This window comes from Acomys minous (genome assembly GCF_964271855.1).
Source record: "Acomys minous genome assembly, chromosome: 7".
Lineage (NCBI taxonomy): Eukaryota > Metazoa > Chordata > Mammalia > Rodentia > Muridae > Acomys > Acomys minous.
Window position 1 is genome coordinate 37,086,867 of NC_140488.1, and position 27,850 is coordinate 37,114,716.

General features: G+C 37.2%; 1 protein-coding gene across 3 annotated transcripts in view; it reads right to left on the reverse strand.

Annotated features, from left to right (window-relative positions):
• KLHL13 (kelch like family member 13) overlaps positions 1–27,850 on the reverse strand; it is a 157,791-nt gene that overhangs the window by 62,286 nt on the left and 67,655 nt on the right. The window contains exons 1-2 of one of the 3 annotated variants that reach the window (XM_084789215.1): positions 8,755–8,872; positions 6,987–7,052 (exon numbers count right to left, since the gene is read on the reverse strand). The exons of the other annotated variants lie outside the window; for them this stretch is intronic. Coding sequence (XP_084645341.1) covers positions 6,987–7,052; positions 8,755–8,795 — 107 coding nt within the window. The 5' untranslated portion in view covers positions 8,796–8,872. Of the gene's footprint in view, positions 1–6,986; positions 7,053–8,754; positions 8,873–27,850 lie in introns of those variants that run through there. 3 annotated transcript variants of the gene reach the window in all.

A 27,850-nucleotide genomic window follows, 5' to 3' on the forward strand; every position in this document is an offset into this window, starting at 1 on the left:
AAAGACTTTTCATTCAGACTATGCATTAGATGTATGCTTCTATCTCAAGTGAACCACATTCTATTAATTATCCCAGCATATTCTAAAGAAACAAGGACAACTAAGAGATATTTCATTCTCCTATTGGACGGACACTGAAAGAGAGAAATGGCACAGAATCGCCCAAATGAAAAGGTACACACACATAAAGAACCACATCTGAAACAATGTGTTGAAGAATAGTCAGGTGGAAAATAACATAAGTACAACTTGAGGCAGTCTTGGTATAGCGACAATATAGCTAATATTCATGATTCTTTTTCTCAATGCAAATATCCCTAAATAACCTATAGACATGTGAATTTTCTGCTATAGCCTGTCATATCAGTTCATCAAATAAATTCACTGAGACTTAGGTGCCTATTTTCTCCCTCAATTACTTTTCTGATAGGCCTAAGAACATACATTTTCCCTCCAATTTTTGGTTAATGTTGCAGTAGTTACAGATAAAGACTAATAGCAGTAGGCATAGTGTATGCAAGTAGGCACAATGTAATTAGCAAAATGTCACTGTCTCTTCAGACCAATCTAGAATACCCATGTTACGCGTATAGTCCTGATAAGACTGTATAGATCATTACCACGCTACATACTCCATTTATGTTTCTGCTCTACCAATGAATTTGTAACGTTTGTAGATGGTAACCAAGTAGAACTTCTAAATCTGGCCAAACTTGCAAAGAAAAAAAAAAGGTTATTAGCACAATGAAATTTTTTGAGAACTACACTTCATATTTGTGGTTATAGACAAGTATACATGTGTCTTTCATACACAGTAAAATTATATGTGCTTGTTTGTCTCCTTAATTTGTCTCTGTGAACTCAAAATACAAAATATACAATACATTTCTTCACAGATACTCACTTTCATAGCTTTGTTATAATCAATCTCAAAGGTTTCTCATGGAATATTACATTAGATAATTCTATTTTGAAAACTTTTCTAGCAGAACTGCATAGATACGCATGGTTCCAAAAGAGATCTATAGAAATATATACAATTATAAGTACTCCTGGGAGAATACCATTATCTCATGTTTATAAGCAGGTGCAGAAAATCCCTTACTCCATAGTAGCATAAGTAATAGGAAGGGCAGGACACTTGAATAGATCCATTGGCTCAGAGTAGTAAGTTATGCAGTGGTAGAGCAGCAATGTAAAGAGCAAATGTACCAAAAACAAAACAAAACAAAACAAAAACAAAGACAGGACACATGATGTAAGAACCAAAGAACAATATTGTTCAAGGAAGAAGAAGGGAGATAAAGACTGGAATGTTAAGAACCTCCTGATTTTTACATAAAACATTGATAGTTGGAAGCCTTGCTTGATTGTGGTCTACATGCTTTTGCTAATTGATTGGTAGAACCTCTACCAAAGAAGCTATGGGGCTAAGACAGGAAGGAGTAGGTGTGGGTGGATGAAGATACTCGGGGACTATATTAAGCAGAGAAGAAAAGTCCAGCCCAGACCCACAGATTCTGCCTATACTTACTATGCTCACTCTTCTGCTAAAGTTAAAAAAGATTAATGTTGAATGTAAGTTCAGAAGTTACTGCCTTCCCTACTGTATATCTTCTGGTACCATCTACATTGTTTGTATCTTTTCTTCTTATCTACCCTTCAGTGTTTAAAATTATTCCCATCTGTTTAGAAATGCTTTAACTAGTGTCTATAAACACTGGGGAACTAGTAGCAGAAATGAATTATTTTTAATATACACTATTTACATAAATTGTTTTTACACTATCATTTTACAATTATTTGAAAGCAGCAACATAAAAGGATAGTTTGACATCATCTTAGAGGGCTATTTTACTTGGTGGCCTAGTAGGATGCCATGCTGTTAGTATACCTCATACCACAATCATGTTATTCCTTCAAGGAGAATCAAGAAATCCTTTCATTTGTACAACTTCCTGACTCAACATCATTTCTGTCATATTGGGAGGCACTCTGTGGACATAATTTGAGTGAATTGAATGGAAAATACATAAGCAGATGATTGACTCAATCAGAATACCCTACTGAAGAAACATGCTTGAAACAGTATTGCTAATTTGCTATCACTACAAGTAGAATTCAAGTGAAAGGAATATTTGTCAGTTTGATAATTTTATGCTACAGAATCCTTAATATGAAAATATCTATTTATCTACCTACCTATATGTCTATCTGTTGATCTATTTAAAATACAGTATCAATATCAGGTGAAGGCTTGATTCCCAGATGGTGACATGATTTGGAAAGGAGCTAGAAAGTAAAAGGTAAGGAAGGAGGTCACTTGGGCATGCTCTGGAAGACATAACTTGGTCCGCAGCCTCTCCACAGCCTCTTAGACATCATAACGTAAGCGGCCTCTATCCTATGTCCCCAACCCCATGATATTCCAGCTTGCCTTAGATGTAAAGGATTCAGATGACCTTGAGCTGAAACCTCTTAAACTAAATTGTTTCACTAAGACATTTGTCACCTTGGTGAAAAACTGACCAGTCCAGATGCCATCTGGATAAAAGAGGTACATGTTAAATAAAATCATTCATAAGTAAAATAAACTGGTCTACTGAAAAAGCTGTGTTTTCTTTCACTCCAAATAAGGATTATTCACTCAGCTAAAAACCTCTCAGCAATGTCCTAAGGATATCCTTAAATTACTTTGAGGGAAATAAGACATTAAACTTCCAAACTTATCCAAGTAAAAAGCTATTCGAAAATGTGCAGGGCAGGATAGAGTGTGACTTAGTAAGAGAACATCAGAATGCTTAAAGCTACGGGTTTGACACCCATGAGAGCAAAACATAATTAAAATAAGTATGTATAGCAAATTTGAATAAACAACTAAGACTATGGGTGTTTTAAATGAAAATATTTACATTTTAAATATTTCAGGACTTTGTTTTCATTTTGGTAACTTTCTATAGAAGCGGAAGTAACAAAGTTGAATGGAGAAAATATGGCAATTTTTATATTTATAAGTATATTTGTACAGTTTTTGTAAAATTCAGTAATTTCTAATCATATTTATCTATGATGGTTGAAAAATTTCAATAAGCACAGTGCATACCAAACAAAAAGTATGCCAATTAAAGAAAGCCAACACTTTATATACTAATTTAGAAACATCTAGTCATTGATAAAACATGAGGGTTTGAAGGCCTTTCAAAAAGATTTACTTCAACGTTCCAACTTTAATTGATGAGATACTGCCACTATTTTAAAAAGCAAATATTTAAATGCAAAGATCTACTACATTCCCATGAAAACACTGGTGTCTTGGCTAAAGATGAGATTGGAAGATTACTGATTATTTAGTCTTTTTCTCTCCCTGCTTATAAATTTTGATTATAGTGAAACTGTAATCTTATTTTGGTTGCCAGAAGTAAATCCTTTCATAGAAACCTAATCCTAATGATTCATTAAAATTATACAGCATTATATCAAATTGCTATATAAAAGGTTGTGGTTTTCTTTTACTTTTTTCTAGACTTGTTCATTGAAACTTTGAATTTCCTATACATATATACAATAAAACTACTCCTGTCTGCTGAGTGGTGGTGTCACAGGCCTTTGGTCCCAGCACTCAGGAGGCAGAGGCAGGCAGATCTCTGAGTCCGAGGCCAGCCTGGTCTAGATAGAGTTTCAGGACAAGAAGAGTTTCACAGAGAAACCATGTCTCAAAAACAAACAAACAAACAACAAAAACAAAACCCACCCCACTACCAAAACAACCCCACACAAAGCTCTACTACTATTAAAAAAAAGTATGACGGGCAGATCTGGACCCAGGGGTCCTACTCAAACTATGGCACCAACCAAGGACAATACGTGAAGTAAACTTTGAACCCCTACCCAGATCTACCCAAAAAAAAGGACATTCTTCACAGTTGAGTGGAAAGTGGGGTCTGACTTTCACACGAACTCGAGTGCCCCATATTTGACCATGTCCCCTGGATGGGGAGGCCTGGTGGCACTCAGAGGAAGGATAGCAGGCTACCAAGAAGAGACTTGATACCCTATGAGCATATACAGGGGGAGGAAGTCTCCCTCAGTCACAGTCATAGGGGAGAGGAGTAAGGGGAAAATGGAAGGGAGGGAGGAATGGGAGGATACAAGGGAGGGGATAACTATTGAGATGTAATATGAATAAATTAATAAAATAAGAGTGGATTGTGCCTAAAAACAAAAAGTTCATTTGAGTATGGGACCGTATGCTTTAGTCTTGTACCATGGACAATGGAAGCAGAGGACTGAGGTTATCTGGGCTACAGAGTAACAAAACCAGGTCTCTGATAAATAAAAGATTCAATTGTATAAAGAAAAAAAAACTTCAACAATAACTCCATCTCAAACTTGAACCTAATGACCCACTCCTACAACATGAAACCCAACAGTTATGTTAAAGGGTGTTTGCCATTATTTTCTATAGAAACACCCTATAGACATAGTAGCTTCATCAGTGCCTATATTTTTCGTGACTATTCCTAGAGCTTTCTCCTTTTTTGATTTGGAATTCTTTGGTGATTTTGAGAGCTCCAAAGTAAGTAAAGGATACCAAAAATGCACTGAAACATGACAAATGTATGGTGGCTGGTCTGAATTATAGAAGCAAGCTTAAACATTGCATAATTCATTCCTTGTCTTTTATCTCATGTTCAATTATTTGCTAAATGCTAGTTTGAATAAAAATAGAATGCATCTTCTATGTTGACCATACGTTTAAGCTAAAGGTAATCTGCATTTGAACTTTCTGCTTGCATTTCTGTCTACAGCTGCTAATATATTCAGAACTATGTCTTCAATATCAAAGATGGACCTTAAATAACCAGTTATTTCTTACAGCATTCTGAAGCTATGTAACATTTCAATGAAAGTACACTTTCCTGTTGGCTAGTATATAAAGTCATCATTCCTTCTTCAGCTTGATTTATGTCAGATATACTGTGGGATATTTTAATCAGTTTTCCATTAGTGAATCTGAGCAATTTGTTTACGTTCTTATGACATTTCAAGATATTAAAGCAAAAATATTTACGCTTGGAGGTTTTCAGAAACAAAACTTTCATGATTCAGATTTGTAAAGTATCACAAAACTTGCAAATAACAAAACTTGAGGTAGCCAGACTGAGCTTAAACTGCTCCTGTAAAATGAGGAAAAACATTAGCAAGTTTAAGAAGATCATGCATTCCATCTGAGTGTGGTGTCGCACGCCTTTATTCCCAGCACTCAGGAGGCAGAGGCAAGTAGATCTCTGTGAGTTCAAAGCCAGCCTGGTCTACAAAGCAAGTGCAGGACAGCCAGAGCAACACAGGGAAACCCTGTCTCGAAAAAACAAAAAACAAAAAACAAAACAAAACAAAAAACAAAAAATCACCACCATCACCACCACCAACAAAAAGATCATGTATTCCCATCAAATAAATGCATTTTTTTTTCCTATAAAGGCCTTTTCACATATTAGTCACCATGGACAGTGTCATATAAACTTCTTACATATCACAAATATCAAAATCAACAAGTTTACTCTGTTTAGACCAAACCTCCTTGAGAGAATCTGCATGATAAAATAGTTGACATAAGCAAGCACTGAAAACTCTGCTAGGTGTTACAAATACACAAGAGCATACCTGACCTGAGTGCATGTCTAATCAGACAAACCCACAGGAGAAGACATACAGTGATGTTAGAAAGCTTTAGCTAGACAGTACTTCGGACAGCCTATTTTTTTAAACATTCTATTAAAATATTTTCAAATAAAAGAAATCTGGCCAAATTTAGCTATTGAAATGCCAAAACTTATTTTTCATCTTTTAGTGACATTTTTCTTTGCCTTTTACCTTCCTCAAGTTTAAAACAGACACAAGACTTTCTAAAATACCTCACTATCTTCAAACTGCACAAAAGCCACTGCATTGTGATATGCTTCAAATAGAGACACAGAAATGTGCACAAATGGTGGCTTTCATGCCTCACCCTCGCCTGCCCTTGTCCCCACTCTCTTAGTTGATATGCTTTGACATAAAACACAGATTCTGCTGAGAAAAGGCTGTTCTTTCCTTGGCTCTTCACGAGGCAATAGTGAGGCCCAGAAAACTTTTATATCTTTAAGGCAAATGCTCTGTCAGAAACACTAGTGTGTAACGAATCACCTGGGGTGAATAAAATGTCAAAGTCAGGGAGCGGGGACCCATACTCTGTATTTTAAACAATTACTCCGACCCATTATCACTCAAGTAGGCTTGGGGAAAGACTGTCTTAAAGCCAAGGTAAGGAACCTCCTGCCCAAGATACCCAAGCTACAGTAATAGTTTCCTCTCTCAGTCGCTGGCCTCTCTCTTAGCACAGCAGCACTGGCTGCTCACCACCAACTGTCAAACTGCTATCCAGAATTCTTATCTTGCCCTCCCACACTCAACATCTTTTCCAGTGATGAGGCTCTGAAAGCAAGGTGTCTAGATGACAAAAGCAGACAGACAGATGCACAGTGGGAAAAAAAAAAGTGTGGTGTATAGGAATTAGGAAACAAATACAGTAAAAATTAGATTGATTACGCAATATAGGTTTAAAGGTTAAAATCTTGTTTTAAAGTCCATTCATTAGCTAAAGAGACCTGTGGTCTGGCTGCAACTCTGGCACTAATTAGCTTAATGACCTCAAGTGCTAATTTTCTTTTCTGTAAATTGGGGGGAAATGCCACTGTCTTTGTTTATCTCACAGCAATGTTATGAAAGTGAAATGAACTTTGGTTTGCGAATACACACTGAAAAGTACAAAGCACAACACAATGATGTAAATATTATCAATACATTTCTCAATCAACACAGACCCTAGACATCAATGGAAGTTTATTTGATAACTGAATGTCTTCAAATACCTCAGGGTCTTATAAAAATAAATTCTCATCAGAAAAAAAAAGCAGGTACAGGAAAACTTAGACCCTTAGACATACCCTGAAGTTGATTTTTTGAATATATCCTTGAAATCGGCTTGTTTTAAAGACAATTGCCTCCGTCTCCTAAAAGTGGAGTGCAAAAACAAAACAAACAAACAAAAAAAATCTGGTTAATTGTGGCTTCATTGTACTTGGTTCAAATTTTTCAATGCATACTCTGAAAGTATTTAATGTAATTTAACAGGCCATATTTATAAATTCTGAACATTTAAAGCCACCTGGAACATTTTAATGCTATATAAGTTAGTTTTACAAAACAGTAATAGAAAAATATGGTTGCATTTGCTTCAAGAAGCTTTCTTAATGTTTCAGAAACCATAAAATGTAGGCTGTCATTAAATAAAACATTGACTTGTAGCTGATCTACAAGACAAAGCTAATCAAATTAGCATAGAAAGAAACATTTTTTTTTCAGTAGATATCCCTTCAGCCTTTGGAATGATTTGTCATATTTTTAGCTTTGAAAGCCTAAAGGTCAGTTCTTTTCTGATACACTGCTTTGCCATAAAGACCCAAAAGCAAATGACAACCATTCGAAGGTTTCAGAGAACATATGGCTGATGGTTTTTTGGGTTCATTTACTGCCATTTTTCTTGTTTCCACACTGCTTTTAAATAACAAAAACAGGTAAATAGAGGTACAAGCTCCTGTACAGAAAAATTGTGAGACTTTTTTTTGGTGAAGTTTTCTCCTTTTTGATATATATATATATATCTCCCAACATTGGGCAGACATACTCTTGTACTGCCTCGGGAATGCAGTTTTAAAAATAGAGACTACTACAGAAACACTGCAGTACATGCTGCTGACAGTCAACTCTCCTAAAAAAAATTACAATTTGCTGGCAGATGTTTGAGGCGCTCCAACACAATGCATAATTTATTTGCATTTATTGCATTGATGTTGCTATGAGATTATACCAAAAAAGCATTAGCCTTACTAATATTTTCCTTAAAATAAACCATCTCAGATCTTTTCAAAGCACTAGTGCATTATTAAAGTCAAAACTACATCAAAGTCTAAGAGAATCTTTAGAAAGACCTTGACAAAGACATTATCCAAAATATTCTCTTAAGTCTAAAGGCATTCCATAAAATATGATGATTATAGAAATTTTGATTTCTATTTGAAAATTATGAATTCAAGACAACATCTTTCTAAGGGCAATACCATCTCACAGCACAGCTTATTTTTAAAAATGCTGTACATATAAATATTATGGCTGAATAATAAAAAGGTATAATAGATTAAATTCACATTTGTCATTATTTTATTATTAAGCCTTGTCAAGCAAATGCCAATTCTATTACTTCTGTGCTTACAATATACTAAAATATCTTTAAATACAGGTTATTTTATATTCTTATTAATATTATTCCTTTTCTTTGTGTATGTAAGAGCAATCTTGTGTGCCACCTTCTGGTAACTAAGTGAAATTATCTATTTTTACACAAGTCACTATTCTTTATTTTAACTTTTAAAAAATACATATTTCTCAACCTGCATTACATTTATGCTATATAAATAAATCCATTCCACAGTCTGAAGTAAAATAAAAATTCCTTAGAGGCTTTTTAAAAAAGAAATCAAGCTTTACACATGCTCCCTATGATTTTTACATGGTTACCAATATGTCTCCTGAATTCTACAATACATATAAAATTGATTTTTATATACCGCTTCACAGCCACATCTCAAAATCACAGGCTTGCTATTTTAATAAATAAGTAACAGTAGTAAATAAAGAAAAAGAAAGGTATCTTACCAATAAGCCCATTTTTCTCTTAAGGTTTGAACTCTCATCATTTGTCATGTTCTTGTGGATCCCTCTCTCATCAAATTCTCTGGAGTTTTAAAGTTAAGAGCTGTGATGCACAGCTAGGCTCTGCTACTACACAGTAGCGCACCCCAGTGCATCTGCCTGGTATAGCACATCAGCTGCAGCTCCCAGAAACGGAAACAAGCCTTTTATATGCAAAAGCCTATGTCCTGCACACCTTGCCTTGATAAGAAATTACAGTCAGTGTGGTTGAACTATTTATATTCCATATCTAAACTCCTGATCAGATATGAAAATGAGAACCAAATGAATCCCGAGCTTAGTTCCAGCGAACTGAACAGGAGCAAAACGCTCATCTACAGCAGAGGCAATGTGAGACAAATGCTAGCACCAGGAGCTCTGACTCAGGCAAAACATGCTTACCTAAAAGTAATCTTATTTTTGCAAGCATCACTGTTTCATTATTTGCAATATGGTCTTAAATCTTTATTATGTTTCACACTTTCCCATCTCTATTATAGACAATAATAAATCCTAGGCAATCATTAAGTCCTACATTTTTTTTCTCCTACATCAATTTCCCAAGAATCTACCTCCTAATGGTTTGTCTATACAAATAAGCTACTTCAAAAAAAAATCCGGACACATGTAACTGTTATCTCTGCAACTCCCGTTTTTACTCTCCAATCACATTATTTCTCTATCACTCTTTTAAATAAAGCTACATGTGATAAAAAAAAATTAGAATTTGGTAACTACTCAAAATTCATTTACTTCTGAAACCAGCTCTGTTAAGTACCTTATTTAGTGACACTGACATAAAGGCGGATGAGACACAAGCCTTTTGGTCTCAAGAAGCTCCTGATTGAGTGAGGCACAAAAACGTGATGCAAGAGCTTCAGTAGCATAGAAGGAGGATCCCAAACCAAAAGGACAATGCAAACCCTGCTGCAGCTGAGGCTCAATACTGACTTGATGTAGCAGGCAGTGGCTGGAAAGAAGGTAGGAGCATTGAGGGACATGAATTTTAAGGCATACAAAAGACCACATAGCAGAAGACAACACAGGACAGCAAAAAGATTTGCATATCCCCCTTTGTGCTATGAGAAACCATTTGTTGAGTGAGTGGATGGATCAACAGCATAATTAATCAAGCAGTAAGTTCAGCATCAAGCATCCACTACACCATGGCTGACGGGCTTTCAGCTTTCTGCTGTACCAGCCCAGAAATACCGGCATATCAGTCTCTATCACACCCAGTTTTCTTCGTTCTTTCTTGCTTTTGCTCCACAGGTCTTCCTGGCATATCATTTGTCTCTCAGCCTCCTTTTCTAAATGAAATCCACCCTTTTAGATTTACCCCAAGTTGCATTTTTTGTATGGTATCATCCAGCTTTGCTTAAGAGGGACTGCACATTACTCCAGATGGCTAGGATATAATGTCTAAGAAATCATTTTGATCCTATGCCCATTATATGAAATGGGATGGTTAGAAAGGTAACAATAAGGGCAGAGGACAGAGTATGGGGCAAAAGGAGCTCAAGAAACCCACTTATCAAAGTGACCCAGATATCAAAGTATATACTGCTTTTTATAACTTCTTAAACCATGCTTAACCTCAAAGGGGAATATTGGAATTGTAGGAGAGGTGGACTTCTATTAGACAGGAGGAGCTTTGCATCATCACTAATTACGTTGTATAGATCTAGTTTAAAAAATACAGAAGACATATGAAAGATGCCAACAGAAGAGCTAAAGGATGGACAAGTAGACCTTAAAAACAGCTGTGAAGTTGGGGGAAACTGTGACTGCGTTTTATCACTTGGAGTAAAGCAAAAGAATTCACCTTGAAGGCATTCAGTAAACTAGAGGAATTCACGAAGACCCCAGAAAAAGAGATGGGAAATGGAAGCCAGTGTGAATTGTTTTATCTAGGTTCAAAATCTTCTAGGATGAGCTGTTAGAGGAGAAAATCAAGGAGTAAGAAGAAAGCGCTAATTTTTTAAAGGGTTAACTGTTTGGCTAGCAGTTTAATCTAGGGCAAGAAAGTGTCCTTAGGTGTGTGGAGAACAGTGTTCTCACCCTATGGAATCACATTCAGCTTTGTTTCATCGCGTTTATGGATACACAATATCTTAGGATTTCTTCAATGATGCAAAAACCGTGATGTTTTCATTTATTTAAAAAAAGGAGGTAATACTTAAAGTGTGTGCTCTCTGACTTAATATTTCCCACACAAACATTGTCTATGTACCTTCTTTTTTATTGAGAGTAAAATCCCACAAGTTCCTTTTCTACTAATTTGTAAGGGAAAAAAAAAAATCCGGAGGGAAAAAGGAGCACATAAATTCGGAAATGCACCACACCTTCACAGGGGGTTTTCAGGAGGTAGCCGGACAGAAAAAATCATCTAATTTGTCTTCATCACAATTTTTAAACTGTATTTTAATGATATTATGGATTGAAAACGGGCAAAATAAACAAGACCCTTCACCCATTTAGTTTTGTAGAAAACAAGAGTAATGACAACAGCATTTCCTTTAGGCTTGACAAGAAAGAAAGCAATCAGTTTTGCATTCCTGGATAGAACGCATATTTCACTCAAATGCACCTAGCTAGATCATTTTAAGGTGGTAAAGGGAATGGGGGTGAAGGGTGAGGAAAGCCTACTGATAAGTACCATATAATATGTGTGATTCTGACAAGTGTCTGTTAGTCTAGCATAATTAACTTACAGTCCACTTTAAATATCATCATCTTATCACATTCATGACAACATTCTATCTGCTGATAATATTTAAGACAGCTCAGAATATGGTTGAGTTAGGTTGTTTGTACAATTTTCAGTCCTTAAATCTATGGATGATGTATTTAAAAAAATCACTGGTATAAAGAAAGGTTAGTCTGGATATTTATAGTAAAAGTAATTGTTCATATTCCTATAGATCAGAAGTTCATATTTCAGGTTTATTACCAGATTTCAGTAGTATTACCATTCAATGATTGTAGAGACGGAGGCAAAGGAAAGAGTAGCTAAGAATGCTTTTTCCCGATACTAATAACTGTTGCCTGTGCTTTCATGGGATTAGGACAAAGTGGAAAAGGAAGGCAGAGGCCAGGGTTTCCTACTCTGGTGGTTTGAATAGTTATGGTCCCCCTAGGATCATGTGTTTGACAGCTTAGCTCATAGGGAGTGGCACTATTAGGAGGTGTGGCCTTGTTTGAATAGGTGTGGCCTTATTGGAGGAAGTGTTTTGCTGTGAGGATGGGCTTTGAGGTCTTCTATGTTCAAGCTATGGCCCAGTGTAGCTCACAGTCTCCTTCTGCTGACTATTGATCAAGATGTAGAGCTCTCAGCTCCTTCTCCAGCACCATGTCTGCTTACATGCCTCCGTGTGTTTCTGTGTGTGTGTGTGTGTGTGTGTGTGTGTGTGTGTGTGTGTGTGTGTGTTTAGGTGAAACACTCATACACATAAGACAGGTAAATAAATCTCTTCTTAGAAAAATATTATGGAGAGCTGGGCTCAGTGGCATATGCCTTTAACCACAGCACTTGGGAGGCAGAGGCAGGTGGATCTCTGTGAGTTCGAGGCCAGCCTGGTCTACAAAGTGAGTTCCAGGACAGCCAGGGCTACACAGAGAAGGAAGGAAGGAAAGAAAGAAGGAAGAGTATGACACACATACCAGACAACTACACAGTAATACAATGGACAGAAGTTCATACTACTTAATCACTATTCAAAGTAGACCATGAAATCTACATGTTATATTAACTTAAAGTTAATATAGTACTTTACAAAAAGGGCTATGATATACAAATTAGCATATTAGTTAATTTAAATTTTTTTTCTCATGTTAGATTGAAAAGAACTAAAAACAAACTAACTAAAATTCCCCAAACACAAACACAGACCTTTTTGACTAATAAACAAAAGTATCCTCGTCTGTCAGTTACTTGTCAAGTTGCTTTTCCTATCCAGATACTAGATAATTTAGTTGTTTCAAGTATTAGTTTAAACTCAACCAGCAAATTTTCTATTGTTTTATTACGCCTCTTAACTTTGAAGTACTTCATTTTCATTTTCATGTTTACCTGCTCCTTGTGTAGGCAACACAAGTGTTAATGTTTCCAGTCATTCTACCACTGAGAAAACAAAGGTTTTAAATGATTCATCTTTGTAACAGCTGCTGAGATAGATGGAAAACAAGAATCCAGGCAATACACACACACACACACACACACACACACACCTAAACAACTGTGCTCTCTAAAAAAGCTTTTCATATAGCAACGGGGAGGAACGGGGAGGAACAGGGAGTAGATGAGGAAGTTATACTATAGCCATTTGACAAAAGTTGCAGAAGAGTCTATCTGTACCTGGGCCAGAAATATCTTCCCAGTGTCAATTTGGGGTTTCCTTTCATCTATCTATCAATCAGCAATTTCTTGGCATACATTTTAAACATGTGTCCAATTAGTTTCATAGATGCTTCTGCTTGGAATTCCATACTCTCCATATCAACCAAAAAGTCTTCTAGTCATGCTTCCCCTTTCATGATACCCCTTCCATGAAACCCTCCTACACATTCCTTACCTCATGCATGCTGGGTTCTAGCCTCCTGGGTAGTATATCTTCTACCTCTTTGGGTTATAGTTGTTTGTTTCTGTCTCCTCCCCATCTTTCTACACACACACACACACACACACACACACACACACACACACACACACACACCACATTCTACTCATATAACCTATGAACTGAGGTTGAATTTTCTTATGCTTTTTTAATACTTAACTCAGTGTCTCACAAATAACAACCCAATAAAAAGGATAAATGTAGGGGAAATCATATCCAGCAGAGGTAGTTTTTTTTCTCTAAATTTAATTTTAATAGTTAAATAATGAATCATTAAAGGGTCGTATCCTCCTCAAACTAAAATATGAGTCATAAGACAGAAATGAAAGACTGTAATAGTAAGCAGCATACTGAAAGTAGTTCCTCTCCATGCTTGCGTGATGGAACCTGTGACTGGCAGAATGCTCAGCACAGTAGATAAGTAACTGTGGAGTAGATGGATGTGGCGGTGACTCAGTAAATGAGGAATGAACTGTATGGGGCAAAGGAAATTCTTGGCTAGAATAAAAGCAATGCTCATTGTCAATTTTCTAGGTAAATATAAAATTGGTAAGACTTAGAGAAGTGAAGAAATGTAGTTTCACTGCATTATCACCACCTAGTCTAGTGCATATTGAAAAAATGAAGTTGTATCCCCTAAAGCTAGTCATTTCTACAGGCTAGTAATTAAAAATGATATAAGCATATTCTGTGGATTATTAGATTCTATTAAATTCATATTTCAACCAGTGGTGATGAAAGAACATATTTTAAAATCCAATATTGACAATCAATGTTCCACTAGATGGAGCAAAAATATAAAACAGTAAGTTCAAGCAAGCAAGCCACCACTCAACGCCAATACACAGTAACACAAATTGTATAAAGGACAGTTGACAGTCAACTATACAAATGAGGGACCTGGGTGTTAGCAATCAGGTATCTCCATGGCCAGCTGCAGGAGACTTAACAGCTGGATGACAGGCATGTCTACAGCCATCCCAGAAACTCAGCAAAAGCAGGATACATCATCAACAGCCCCCAGGATGCAACTGTCCCCTGAGTCATGGGTGCTTTCTGTACATGCTCTGGGTCACCTTATAATGGACTCATTTCCCTCCCCCCTCTCTCTCTTGTTATCTCCCCAGAGACAGTATCTATAACCCCTCCCTAATAAAATCTCTCACGTGGACCCATCACATAGATCCGCTGCCTAAACCCCAACACCAGGGAAGGAAAGAGACTAGCAGAATGGTGTGAAGAAGGAGTGCAACCAAAGGAGCTGATACAGTCAATGTCTGTCAGATACTCCAAGAAGCCTGTTGTCTTTAGGAAACCCACAATGACTACACTCCAATAAACAGAACACAATTAAGTATACAACTGAAACACAGGAAGGCATAAGGCTACCATGACCTTAGTTTTCAAAATAGAAAAAGATACATTTTTTTTTATTAAAGAGCTATGAAACCCTACTCAATTAGAGATGTATTTAGGTTTAAGGATGTGTCTTTAATCTTTACCTCCAAATTTCCTTGCCTATGCTTTCACACAGACTGACAGGGAATAAGTATCAAGGGTATCAATATAATGAATAATATAATACATTGGACTTCCCAATACAAATACTACTGGGCTTCCCATGGGAAGGAGCCTGTTTGCAAACTGAATTAACATATAGAGTAAGTGAATGGGGGCAGAAGCTGCAGCAGCGATGAGGGCTGACTGCTGCAGATCATTAGCTACTGTCTCTAGTGTGTTTGGGGAAAGCACTGGAAGGCCTGTTGGCTTTCACTAAAAAGAAAAAAATGTAGTCTTAGAATGTAATCGTTAAGTTTTGCTAACCACACAAATTTGAGGACACAGAAATTTAGCATACAAGGCCTTATGGCCTAGTTAAGAGTCTCAGAAGTAAAAAGGCTGTTAAGAATTTGATCCTAAAGAAAGACCAGCCCATGAGCCACAGAGATTAGCCAGCCAGCAATAAAAACAGACACTAACAATTAAAGGAAGAAGATCCTGGACAATGAAATATAGTAGCCAAAAGTGGGACCCTGCATTAACAAGCCACAACCAAGGTTGAAGTTTGAAACCCCATCACTTATAATCTCCAGGAGCCTCTTTTTTGATTCAATTCTATTCCCTATTATAACTACCAACAATACCACTTTACCCATAACTGTCATCTAGCCATTAGAAAAAAAAAAGACACAACTTATTGCATATACTAAATCTGCGTATGAGAATACACAGGGACAATGTAAGAGGGAGCAGTCAAGAAGGGAAATTAAGGAAAGGTTTTCAGCAAGGGTTTTGCAGACTGGAAATACCCTCCTGATGTGGAACTCCCTCTCCCTCCAGCCTCACGCTTTGCCACCCATTGTTTGCTCTGCAGCAATTACAGGTTCACTTGAGCTAGCAAGAAGCCTGTTGAAATTACAATGACTATAGCTTCCAGGATGAGGGAGCTATCAGTTATTCACACATTGGTGTGAATGAGTTCAACCAATTCTCTTCAAATAGCAAAGAGCTTTTGCCCCAAGGGAATGAAGCCAGCTGGACTAGGAGAAAGACTTCTGTCACCCTGGCAATATTAGCTGGGGTACTATTTCAAGAATGTTAGCAGCACAGAGGGCTTTGAAAAATAGTAGAAATCAAGAAACTGGGACTCAGTGAATAAAGATCTCTGCAGCCAATCTAATAACCTGAATTCCATCTCTGGGATCCACATTCTACAAAGAGAGAGCCGACTCCCAGAAGTTGTCCTTTGACCTCCACAAGTGTTCAGTGGCTTACACAGACACCTACACAAATATACGTATTTATGTATTTAGGAATACATCCATACACATACATACATACATACATACATACATACATACATACATACATACATACCAATTATAAAGAGGCCATGATTTTGAAATAAAGGAAGAGGTTGGTACATTGGAGAACTTAGAGAGGAAAGGGAAGGGGAAAATAACTAGAAAGTGTGCCGTAGACTAGAGAAACTGGGTGTTGAAAAGATCATACAAAAACAACAAAGCTCAATTTCCCCAACTCTGGCTTCTGATCCAAAATCTAACACATCTTCCATGACACTCTGCTTCTAACCATGGCTGTGGGGCTCAGGCCAGCACTATCCAAGGGGTACACTGACTACTTAAGGAGCTTAACTACAATAATAGTACTTATTGTACCTAGGCTACAAATTTCATCATCATAGATATGATATGAATTTATTAAAAAACTGATTTGTAAGTAAGCCTTTAGAACAAATTCCAAGAGATCCTTTGCACAGACTGTGGCTGACCTCCTATTTTCATGGAAGCTCTGCCTGTTCTTCAGTTTCAAAGATGATTTCAAATTGCATTTACAAAACTCTTCCAGTACTTACCACACAATGTGTAGAGTTGTTTATCACTTCAGCACCTAAATGAAGAATGAACGCCAAGCACTACAGGTACAGGTTCTTCATTCAGTATTCAAGCATTTAAGAAGCATCCACTTCGTACCAGGGGCTGTGCTTCAGCTGGTGCATTAAGGCTGAACAAATTCAGTTTCCCACTTTCAGTGTGGGGACATTAAGTACATGAGATGTGAAGTAAACATGATACGCTCCGGGCAACACAAATGAACGCAGATAGCCTTAACTGTACTAGGGCAAGAAATCAGAGAACACTTCACAGACGACACCTGAATTCGGTATTTATAAATAAGCACGAACATGTAAAACATCAAGCCAGAGGGGATTACAGAGGGAGGCTGCACCACTCCTAATTGTGTTAAGGCACAATTCCAACTGTGATGAACTCAGGTTAAAAATAAGATAGTAATAATGGAAGACAGTCAAAGAGATGTCTATGAAGTTGAATATACAAATCTCATCGGCTAATATTTATCACTTACTATGTGTCAAGTTGTATTAAAAAATATTTCTCCCACTTAGTCATGGAAATTACTTAATCCTTACTACATCATTCTGATGTAGGTTTTCATAATATTCCTCTTTCCAAAAGACAAAACTAAGACAGAATAACAAAGTGGCATGACTACAGTTATACAATATAGTAATATCGGACCTAGAATTTGAAACAAATTGGTTTAGCTTCAGAAGTCACATGTTCTTAAGTCCCTGGTATATTAGCTTCACATGTTAAAGGAGAGATGGATCCAAGATGATATCCAATTTCCTGACAGAAAAAAGATAGATGTAGAAGGGGCTTCCACAGAGCAACAATGTCAACAGTTAAGTTGGGGTTCTAGGATGGGATGGTACTTCTAACCAAAACAGGTACCTTATTATGTACTCACTTTGTCCTCTATTTGAGAACTTGGCACATTCATACTCTTGGAATTATTCATAAATGTGACTTATCACCTTTATTAGGATGAGAGTTCCAAAGGCAAAACTATGTCTTGTTCAGTTTTTGATGAGCTTCAACTAATATTCAATATGTACTCATTAAAAAGAAACTCCCCGTGGTCTTACTACAGCCGGGGTCTGTGTTGATGTCCCTGGCCCACGGGACCACCGAAAGGCAAGTGGATCTCCATGATCTATGCTGCAGCCTAAAGCCAGGTTGATGTTTGGGGGCTGTGATGCTGCTGGGGGATATATTGACGTGAGTGGCCTGTGCTGCCTCCTAAGGCTATGGTGATGTCTGCGGTCTGGGCTGCCTCCAAGGACCTTGTCTGAGTCCATGTTCATACTGCAGCCCAGGGGTTGTGTTCATGGTCTGTGCTATTGACAGAAACCATCTGGAAGCCCATACTCCATGCTCCTGCTGACTGGAAAGAGCAAGGAGGCTACTTTGGCAGTGATACTGATAACTGCAAATGCACAGTTGAGAAAGGAGCACATGGAAGTTTCTGTGACAACCCGTACTTCCCCCACAATGCCCCTCTTGGCCTAGATCTGTTTGCTTTTTAAAATTCAGTTATTTACTGAATCATGATGGCTTCAAAAATAAAATAGTTTTTTTTTAACCTACAGACGTGATTATTCCATTACACATTATGTATATACTATAGAGCCTTCAATGTTTCTTTTAATAAAGGTGTGTTTCCAGCCTCCATATAAAGAATACTAGTACTGGAGTTCAGTGCTAGTGATGCATCTGGTATGAAGGAGACGGTGGTACCTGATCTAGTCTTGAATTCAACAACAATATCCACCAAATGGTAAGTAACACAGTATGTTTTCTCTTTCTAGTAATAATTAAAACAGAGAATCTACTCAAATTGTGCTTTCTAATAAAGAACAATACACAGTACCTACTAGTAACCTCTAAACTAATAGGAATTACTTCAAAAAAAAAATAGGTATTACCCTCAAAAAGAAACCTTCCATCTTATCTGCAAGCTAACAATGCTAACAGTGTATGGACTCACTGCAAGTGCATGCAAACACACACACGCGCGCGCGCGCGCACACACACACACACACACACACACACACACACACACACGGGGCAGGGGATATTAAAGAAAGCTTTCTGACAACTTTCATGAAGGCTTATCCCTCTTTACATCCCCTAACAATGGATGGGCTCATATGTGCTCACACATACATACACCATGGGGGGAGCAGGGGTAGAATGACTAAAAAAAGTTTTCTGACAAATGTGAAGTCTTATCCTAATTTACAACCCCAGAGAATAGTTATGAGTGTGGTGAGCAATGCACAGAAACCAGGCTATAGGCAAATACTAGAGGAAGGACATATATTCATTTAAATGTCTAATACTTTTCACTTAGGAAATGCAGTCATCCTTTGATTTAACAGGATACTCAGGTTTAAATAATAATCACTAATTTAAATGTCTAAACTCTATGCTCCACTTCTTTCAGGGTACAACTAAGCATACCACCCTCTAGAATGTTCACAGACTTATGGCAAGTATAATTTATTTTGTAATACACAGCCTATCATAAAATTCTTTGTATTTACTCTTGTTCTGAAGTAAAATAAAGTTTTAACCATTTTTCAAATTCAATATCCATTAATATATAAGTAATATAAAATTTAAAAGCTACATTAAAAATAAATGTTCTATGTGAAGACTCTATTGCCACGGATTCACACAACTGAAGTTGGTTCAAAAACACATAAACACAAATCTGTCCACAAGCAAAATATTTTGAAAGTCATTCCAAGACAATAAAATGATGAACATAAAAGAAATATGTGTTAACTATGATAGTATATATAAGATGCCTATTCAAAAGCTCCATTAATATCACAGCCATTTAACAGATGACAGCTTAGATCCTTCAAGACCAGGTGGCTCTTGTTGGAACTAAACCATGGATCCTGAGGCCATAATTAAATTCTAATTATCAGGTTTGCTTTAGTCTGATTTTCTCCCCTATTTTAGCACCCAGTACATTCAATCTTATCAAGTCATTCTATGTGTTTTAATAGGCTATAAGCATCCCTGAGGCTGTCAAAATACCTCAAGGCTTTAAAAATAAGTGGCAATTAAAATATTAAGCACATAAAAGGGGAAGCCATATATGTAATAAACACAAGTAATATCTATTAATCAAAAGGAACCTTTATATTCATGATATCATTCATTTATTATCTTTTATATCTCTAACATGTCAACAAGGAAGCTGAAATCCATGGGAGTCAAATGATAGTTTGAAGTCAGCAAAGCTGGGACTAAGAACCAACTTTTTTTTTTTTTGAAAACCAAGTTTATAAGACATTAATAGAGGCAGCTTGAGGGAAGAATAAGAACAATAAAGTTATTAGTAATAAAGGCAGTAGATATGGAGACAGAGATAAGAGACAAGTACACAGCACATAGAGACCTGACAGGAAGAAGTACTCATCTTTATGGGACTGTAAAGCATCACCTTAGAAGAGACTGGAAATGTGTTGTCTTGATGTTTTTCAGTTACAAACATGATACAAGGGATACACTGTGGATCACAGAGACTTCAAATTGACTTCACCTGCCTAGGTCTAATTTCTGAAGGTTAAAAACAAATCAGTGTCAGAGGACTTGAATGGCATGGAGATTGAGTCATGAGAAACTGGTTAGTAATTTATTGAGTATTTGAGTATATGATCGACCCATCGGGTGTATCATATGGTTATTGGGGCTGTGCACTGTAAAGTGTATAAGCATGTACAATTGAGTTCATTCGAAATACAAGAACCATAGATACCATGAGCAACCAGCACCTCTAAGCCCTAGATTAAATGCCCAAGTGTTTTCCACACAGGACTGGCATCTAGATTTTACTAGAGAGGACAAACCTGTGGCTAAATGAATGGCAGAGGTAGGGGTGTGTGTGTGTGTGTGTGTGTGTGTGTCTGTCTGTGTGTGTGTGTATGTGTGTGTCTCTCTGTGTGTGTGTGTGTATGTGTGTGTGTGTTGCTGAATTTTTCAGAAATTCACCATTTATAACATCTGGACTAGACAATTTCCTACTGGAAGAACTCTGCAGCAAAGCCATTTCTATGGACATGAGGAGAAACTACAGACTACTAAGTGGAGAAGCGAAACAGCATTGAAGATGTCCAAGGAAAAGCCTGCAGAGCAAACACACTGACACCAGAAAACAAACCACTCCCTTCCTGACCCAACTGTCCAGTCCATCTATTCACAAAACCTCAGTGGCTAGGTGGTAAAGAAAAGGAGTATTTAAAGAGGACTAGTCCATATTCTTTTTTTAATTAATTTATTCATATTACATCTCAATGGTTATCCCCTCCCTTGTATCCTCCCATTCCCCCCTCCCTCCCATTTTCCCCTTACTCCCCTCCCCTATGACTGTGACTGAGGGGCACCTCCTCCCCCTGTATATGCTCATAGGGTATCAAGTAAACTTCAAACCCCTATCCAGATCTAGCCAATGGACAGGACATTCTCCACAGTTGAGTGGAGAGTGGGGTATGACTTTCACACGAACTCTGGTGCCCCATATTTGACCACGTCCCCTGGATGGGGAGGCCTGGTGGCACTCAGAGGAAGGATAGCAGGCTACCAAGAAGAGACTTGATGCCCAGTCCATTTTCCTAAAGGAAGAAAATAAAAGGTTTAATTTAAAATTGAAGGACCATAAGTAACTAACTGACAAATGACTTATATAGAAAGGCTAGATTGTTCTTTTAAAAGCAAGAGGCAAGTTACAACCCATCTATATCACACACTAGTTTTTACCAAGTCCATTTTCTAGACAAACTTGCTAGGACAAGAATGTTGTAACTATGTTGTTTTTACTCTATTACTCCATGCTATATAAATTATTCAACAAAATTACAAATTAGACATCAAAATGACACATGCCAGTGTGCTCTGCCTGACCAAAATAGGCTCCTAAGTACCAATTTATTTGAATCTTATGATGTGGGGCTTATTAGCTTCACACAATGGATAGGAATATAAACGACAAACCCCAAAGTTAGCTCACTTCGGTGGTTGACATGGCCATTTCTCCACACAGATCAGCCTTCATTAAGGGTCTGTTATTCAATATAGACAAGTAAAGGCAACAAAGATGACATTCCAGGTCAGAATCCATACTGCTCAAAGAAGCCTAGCCATAATTAGATACTGCGGATATATTTGGGCTGCAAAATTATTTTCTGCACCAAAATCCCAAAGTACTGCAAGATCAAATAAATTTCATCTACTTAGATTAAAAGTATATCTAAGGAATGTTGCAACCTCAAAATTATGCCCAACATGCACTTATTTCAACAAAATAGAAAAAGGTATCTTTATTGGCTAGGAATAAATATGAAAGTAAAATTACACTCACTTTAATAGTTTTCAAGGGAATAGTTCCCTAGAGTTTAGATTTTATGAACCAGTAAAATTGACAAAGAGAAAGGAAAGGAAGAGGAAAATAAAGACTCATCTAACTTATTGGGGTAGAAACTTTGTTTTACTAAACAAGAACTTTTTCTCCCAGAACACACTATGTAGTCCAGGCTGGCCTCAACTTACATAAATTCACCTGCCTCTGCCTCCTAAGTTCTAGGATTAAGGCATGAGCCACCACACCAACCTTAATCAAGAACATTTTAAGAGGGAACCCTTATGCACATTTCAAACAGAAATATTTGGAGATCAAATGTGCCTTCTTTTCTTTCTTGTAATTTATTTGGCATCAAAATCTGAGCTGACTTGAAGTCATGTGAAAGTAATTCCTGGCCTAAACTGGCATGAGGCTAGCTGTAGGCTTCTCCCACTTAGTGTAAATAGTCCTCAGCTATTCCAACCCATGGAAACATTACTGTGACTGATTGTGACACATCACTATAAATAAGAGTCTACTGAGACTGCTATTACATAAAAGATAGGTTACCTTTCAGAAAACTAAAATGAACAGATTTCAAAATATACTTGCCGGCGAGTATTTCTGCACGAAGGGTCAGATTCACAATCCAATTCCCAATCTAATTCACAAAATACACAATCGTTGGTCTCCATGTTTTCACCAAATCAATAGGATTTAAGCAGCCAACAAGTAAGAACAATTTCAGAAAAAAAAAAGGCTAGCTATCCTTTATAAGCACGAAAGTTAATTTTCTACAGATCTGTGTTAACTAGCATGTCATAATATTACCGTTGAAAAGCACCGTATTAGATGACTCTACCTTCCAAATGTGACCCTCAGAACTCTTTGGTGTTGTGAGCAGGATGGTCCGTATGGGACAAGAACGACAGGGGTCTGTAGATAAACTCTATTTATGAAGCAAAAGAGTCGGTAGTCATGGCTAATCCATCCAACAGCAAAATTTTCAGGTTGCACACTGGAACTGACATGACAGTACAAACTAGAAGGATATGCAAGGCTGGTTCAAGGGTCACTGAAAAAGTTCTTTTACGCTGAAAGAACTAATATGGCCAAATGAACATGAATATAGAAACTCGAAGAGGTTTCCTCGTTGTCAACACTAGGAAAGCCTGATGGAAAAATCACCAGCAAGTCACTTTGCCACACAAGAATTTTTGTGCCATTTAAGGCTAATTCTCACCTTTGCTTCTTCTCTGATACATATCAAACTCACTCAGTAGATGCTAATGAGTCAAATGTCCAACTGTTTAAGACGGTGGGGGGGGGGATTTAAGCACTCTTATAAGGCCCACAACTTGTATCAATAAACAAGATAATGCAGTAACTTTGACAGCATTTAGGGAGTTTCCACATCATAGAAGTCAGTACACTAGCCTTAGAAAATGAGCGACTAGAGATGAGCATCTCAGGCACCTTGTGGGTTTTGTGGTCTATTCAGGTGACACAAATTAAAAAGTTAAATAGCTAAGGGGAGCAGCTCACTTCTATAATCTGAGTACTCTGGAAGCAGAGGTTGGAGGGTTACCACTGGAGTGTAGTCTGGGCTACATAGCAATTTCCAAGCCACTCAGAGATAGATAATGAGACCATGTCTCCACATACAAATATATATATTTGTAATATATGTGCTAATAAAATATATAATATAATATACATATATATATTTGCTATATATGTGCTAAGTGCATAAAAGTTGTGCAATAAAATACAAGAGAATAAATTTCATATGATTTGGCTACAAACAGGTCACATGTTAATTGTCCATCAGAAATAAAGACATAGAGTGTGAAAACAAACCTTTTAAAGACCTTAATTGAAGAAACAGCTACAGTGTCTCCCCTCACATGAAATTTAAAATATAAATATTTCCAAATTATGAATTAGTTATATAAGGAAATCCAACAAAGATATAATTGTGTTACTGATGATTCTTATAAGTGTGAAATATTAAGTGTCTTTATTCCCTCACTGTTTGATAGCTATATCTAGTTGGTACTCTGACTGTGTGCTTAATCTACTTCTGGAGAACCCAATATTATCACAGAAATAAAGAATGTGAAATATTCAGGGAGAGTAACTAGGCTGGAGCCATAATCAAAACAAGAAGTGGCTACAAGTTGCTTAATAACATAATAAAGTAATCTATGTCATGCTACAGTGCTTCTCAACCTGTGGGCCAGGACTCCCGCAGCAGGTTGCGTATCAGATATTTACATTACAAGACATAACAGCAACAAAATTACAGTTGTGAAGTAGCAACAAAATAATTGTATAATTGGGGTCACCACAGCACAAGGAACTGTATTAATGGGTCACAGCATTAGAAAGGTTAAGAACTACTGACCTATAGAAATGGAGGGAGGTTTGCAAAGAGAAAGAGAGGTAGAAGGAGGGAGGGAAAATATGTCAGTGGGTGGATGTGGAGAGTCAGTTTTCTCCTATCATGTAGGTTCTGTAAGTTAAACTGAGGTTGTAAGGTTTAGGAATAGGTGGCTTTACCTGCTGAGGCCTCTTAACCCAGGAAATGAAACTTTAAAAAAAATGTATCTGGTCTGGCCTTGAACTTGCTATGCAGCCAGGTTGATCTTGATCATTTGATCTTCCTGACTCCACCTCCACACTTCAGGGATCACAGATGTGTGTCACCATACTTGGCTTATGCAGTGCTGGAGAGTAGACCCAGGGCTTTGTAGATGCAAAGCAAGCAGGCACTACTTAATATCTATATAAAGAAAAGTACTCAAATTCTCAATCAAAATTCACACAACTTATCTCATAAACAGAACATGATTTCTGACTTCAAGAAAGCATCTCTGGTAGTTTGAATAGGAACGGCCCAGATAGACTCAAGTGTTTGAATGCTTGGCCTATAGGGGGTAGCACTGTTAGGAGGTGTGGCCTTATCAGAGTAGGTGTGGACTTGTTAGAGGAATAGTGTCACACCTTGCAGCTTTCAGGTCTCATATCCTGAACCTATGCGCAGTGTAACTCATGGTTTCCAGCTGCCTACAGATCAAGACATAGAACTCTCAGCTCCTTCTCCAGCACCATGTTGCCTGCATGCAGCTATGCTTCCTGCCATGATGATAATGGACTAACCTCTGAACTGTAAGCCAGCCCCAATTCAATGTTTCCCTTAATAAGAGTTTCCATGGTCATGGTGTCTCTTCACAGCAATAAAACCATTAAATAAGAAAACATTACTTATAAATACCACCACAACAAAATTTTTGTGAGATAGACATACATTAAGTAGAAACATATTATTCATTAAAAATTATGGTCATAGAGGAATGGAGAGATGGCTCAATGGTTAAAAGCAATGGCTGCTCTTCGAGAGGTCCTGAGTTCAATTCCTGGCACCTACATGGCAGTTCACAACTGTCTATAACCCTTTCACAGACACACATGCAAATAAAGTAAATTATTTTTTAAATTATGGTCATGTATGGGGAAAAAAGAACTGAGAAACCAAAATACGGAAACTGTTCTTTCTCTTCTGCTTTCTAAACACCTTAGTCCAATACCCACTAATAGACTAATCCAAGTAGACTTTCTGGGAGGAGAGCACTAAAGCTACTCCAGCTAGAATAAATCCAGCAAATAGTACTCTGACCTCAACATATGAGCTGTAGCACATGTGTAATCCATCAACATCACTACACATACATATTACAAATTTGCAAAGTCCCCTTTGCCATGAGCAGTATAATAGTCATGGATTCTAGGGATTATAATATTGACACTCTTAGAGGATATGGTTTTGCCTATCATAGGTAGCACTTGCCAGATTTCTTTCCTGTAACGGTATTTTCAACATATACTCAGCTTTCAGGTGGTGAAATTCCATCCTCTGGATGAGACAGATACATACGAGTGTCTCTGTCTCTCTCTCTCTCTCTCTCTCTCTCTCTCTCTCTCTCTCTCTCTCTCTCTGTGTGTGTGTGTGTGTGTGTGTGTGTGTGTGTGTGTGTATACATGTTCACATATAAACTCACAACACTCACAACAAGAATATGGAGTTCTTCAATAAACATTTTCCCCTTTTATATTTTTTACTTATCTATGTGGCTAATTCTAAGACAGGAATGTGCCTAGTGCCCAAGCATATGGGAGAATAATGATTAATTCATTTACCTTTTCATTTAGCAAATACTAATTGAGCAGCAAACCATAGCTATAGGTATCACAGTGCATAACAATATCAATAAGCGAAGAAGAGCAAAAGGAGAAATTATGACAGCTGAAACAAAATCAACCTAAAAGTTAGTATTAAGAACTTATTTGTTACACAGAGAAACTGTCTCGAAAAACCAAACAAGAAATTATTTGTACCATGTAATAATTTAGGACATGCAGCTACTTGTGTACTACAAGTTTTTATCGGCATGTGAAATTTTTCTAGGAAGGAGATAAAGGCACAACATGCAGTGTAGCAAATCAGTATTTCTATTTAAACATTCACTATATGCTAGGAATTTAACTCTTAGATATATTTCATTTAACCCATATATATGTATGTATGCATGTATGTATATGTACATGTTTACACACATATACATATTACATACATATTTATTCTATATAATATGATATTAGTTTAGAGACAAGACAGAATCAGGGAAGTGGAGGAACTTTCTATAGTTTACATTGCTAATAAGATCTAGAAGGGAGAAGGTAGGGTGGGACTGAGTGAAGTGGAGGGATGTAAAGTGTGAGAGAAGAAAAAAGAAAGAAAAAGAGCATGGTGGCACACACCTTTAATCCTATCACTCAGGAGGCAAAGGCAGGTGGATCTCTGTGAGTTCAAGGCCAGCCTGGTCTACAAAGTGAATCTAGGACAGTCAAGGATACTCAGAGAGCCACCAGGTCTCCCCATCCTGGTGGCACTCAGAGGAAGGACAGCAGGATACCAAGAAGAGACTTGACACCCTATGAGCATATACAGGGGGAGGAGGTCCCCCTCAGTCACAGTCATAGGGGAGGGGAGTAAGGGGAAAGCGGGAGGGAGGGAGGAATGGGAGGATACAAGGGATGGGATAACCATTGAGATGTAATATGAATAAATTAATAAAATAAAATTTTTAAAAAGGATACTCAGAGAAACCCTGCCTTGAAAAAACAAAAAAGAAAAAAAGAAAAAAAAGAAAAAGAAAAAAGAGAAAGAAAGAAAGAAAAGAAAAAGAAAAAGCAGGGCTTGGATGGAATGTGATAAGCACCCCTACTCCTAACTTAAATCACCATATCAGATCTCATTCTATTATTATAATTTGGTAACATTCAACAGTGCACCAAATGACCAGAATGAACGTACATTGAGGTCTTAATAAAGATTTCCGTAGGATATATATATATATACATACTCTTTTTTCCATGTGTTTGATAACAAATGAAAATTATGTAACACAGCCTACTATCCTAAATGACAGAATGACAGAACTGGGAATAATAAACTTTTAGCCTGAGATTCAGAAAAAAAAAGGTTTATACTTGAGACATGAAATCATCAACACATGGGCAAAGATTAACAGGATAGCTGCAGATGAGACTGTATAAGAGGCAGGTGTATAATTTGATGAAAAGTATGAATAGTATAAGACCTGTGGTAGAAAAAGAGAAATCTAGCAGCATTTTTCCTC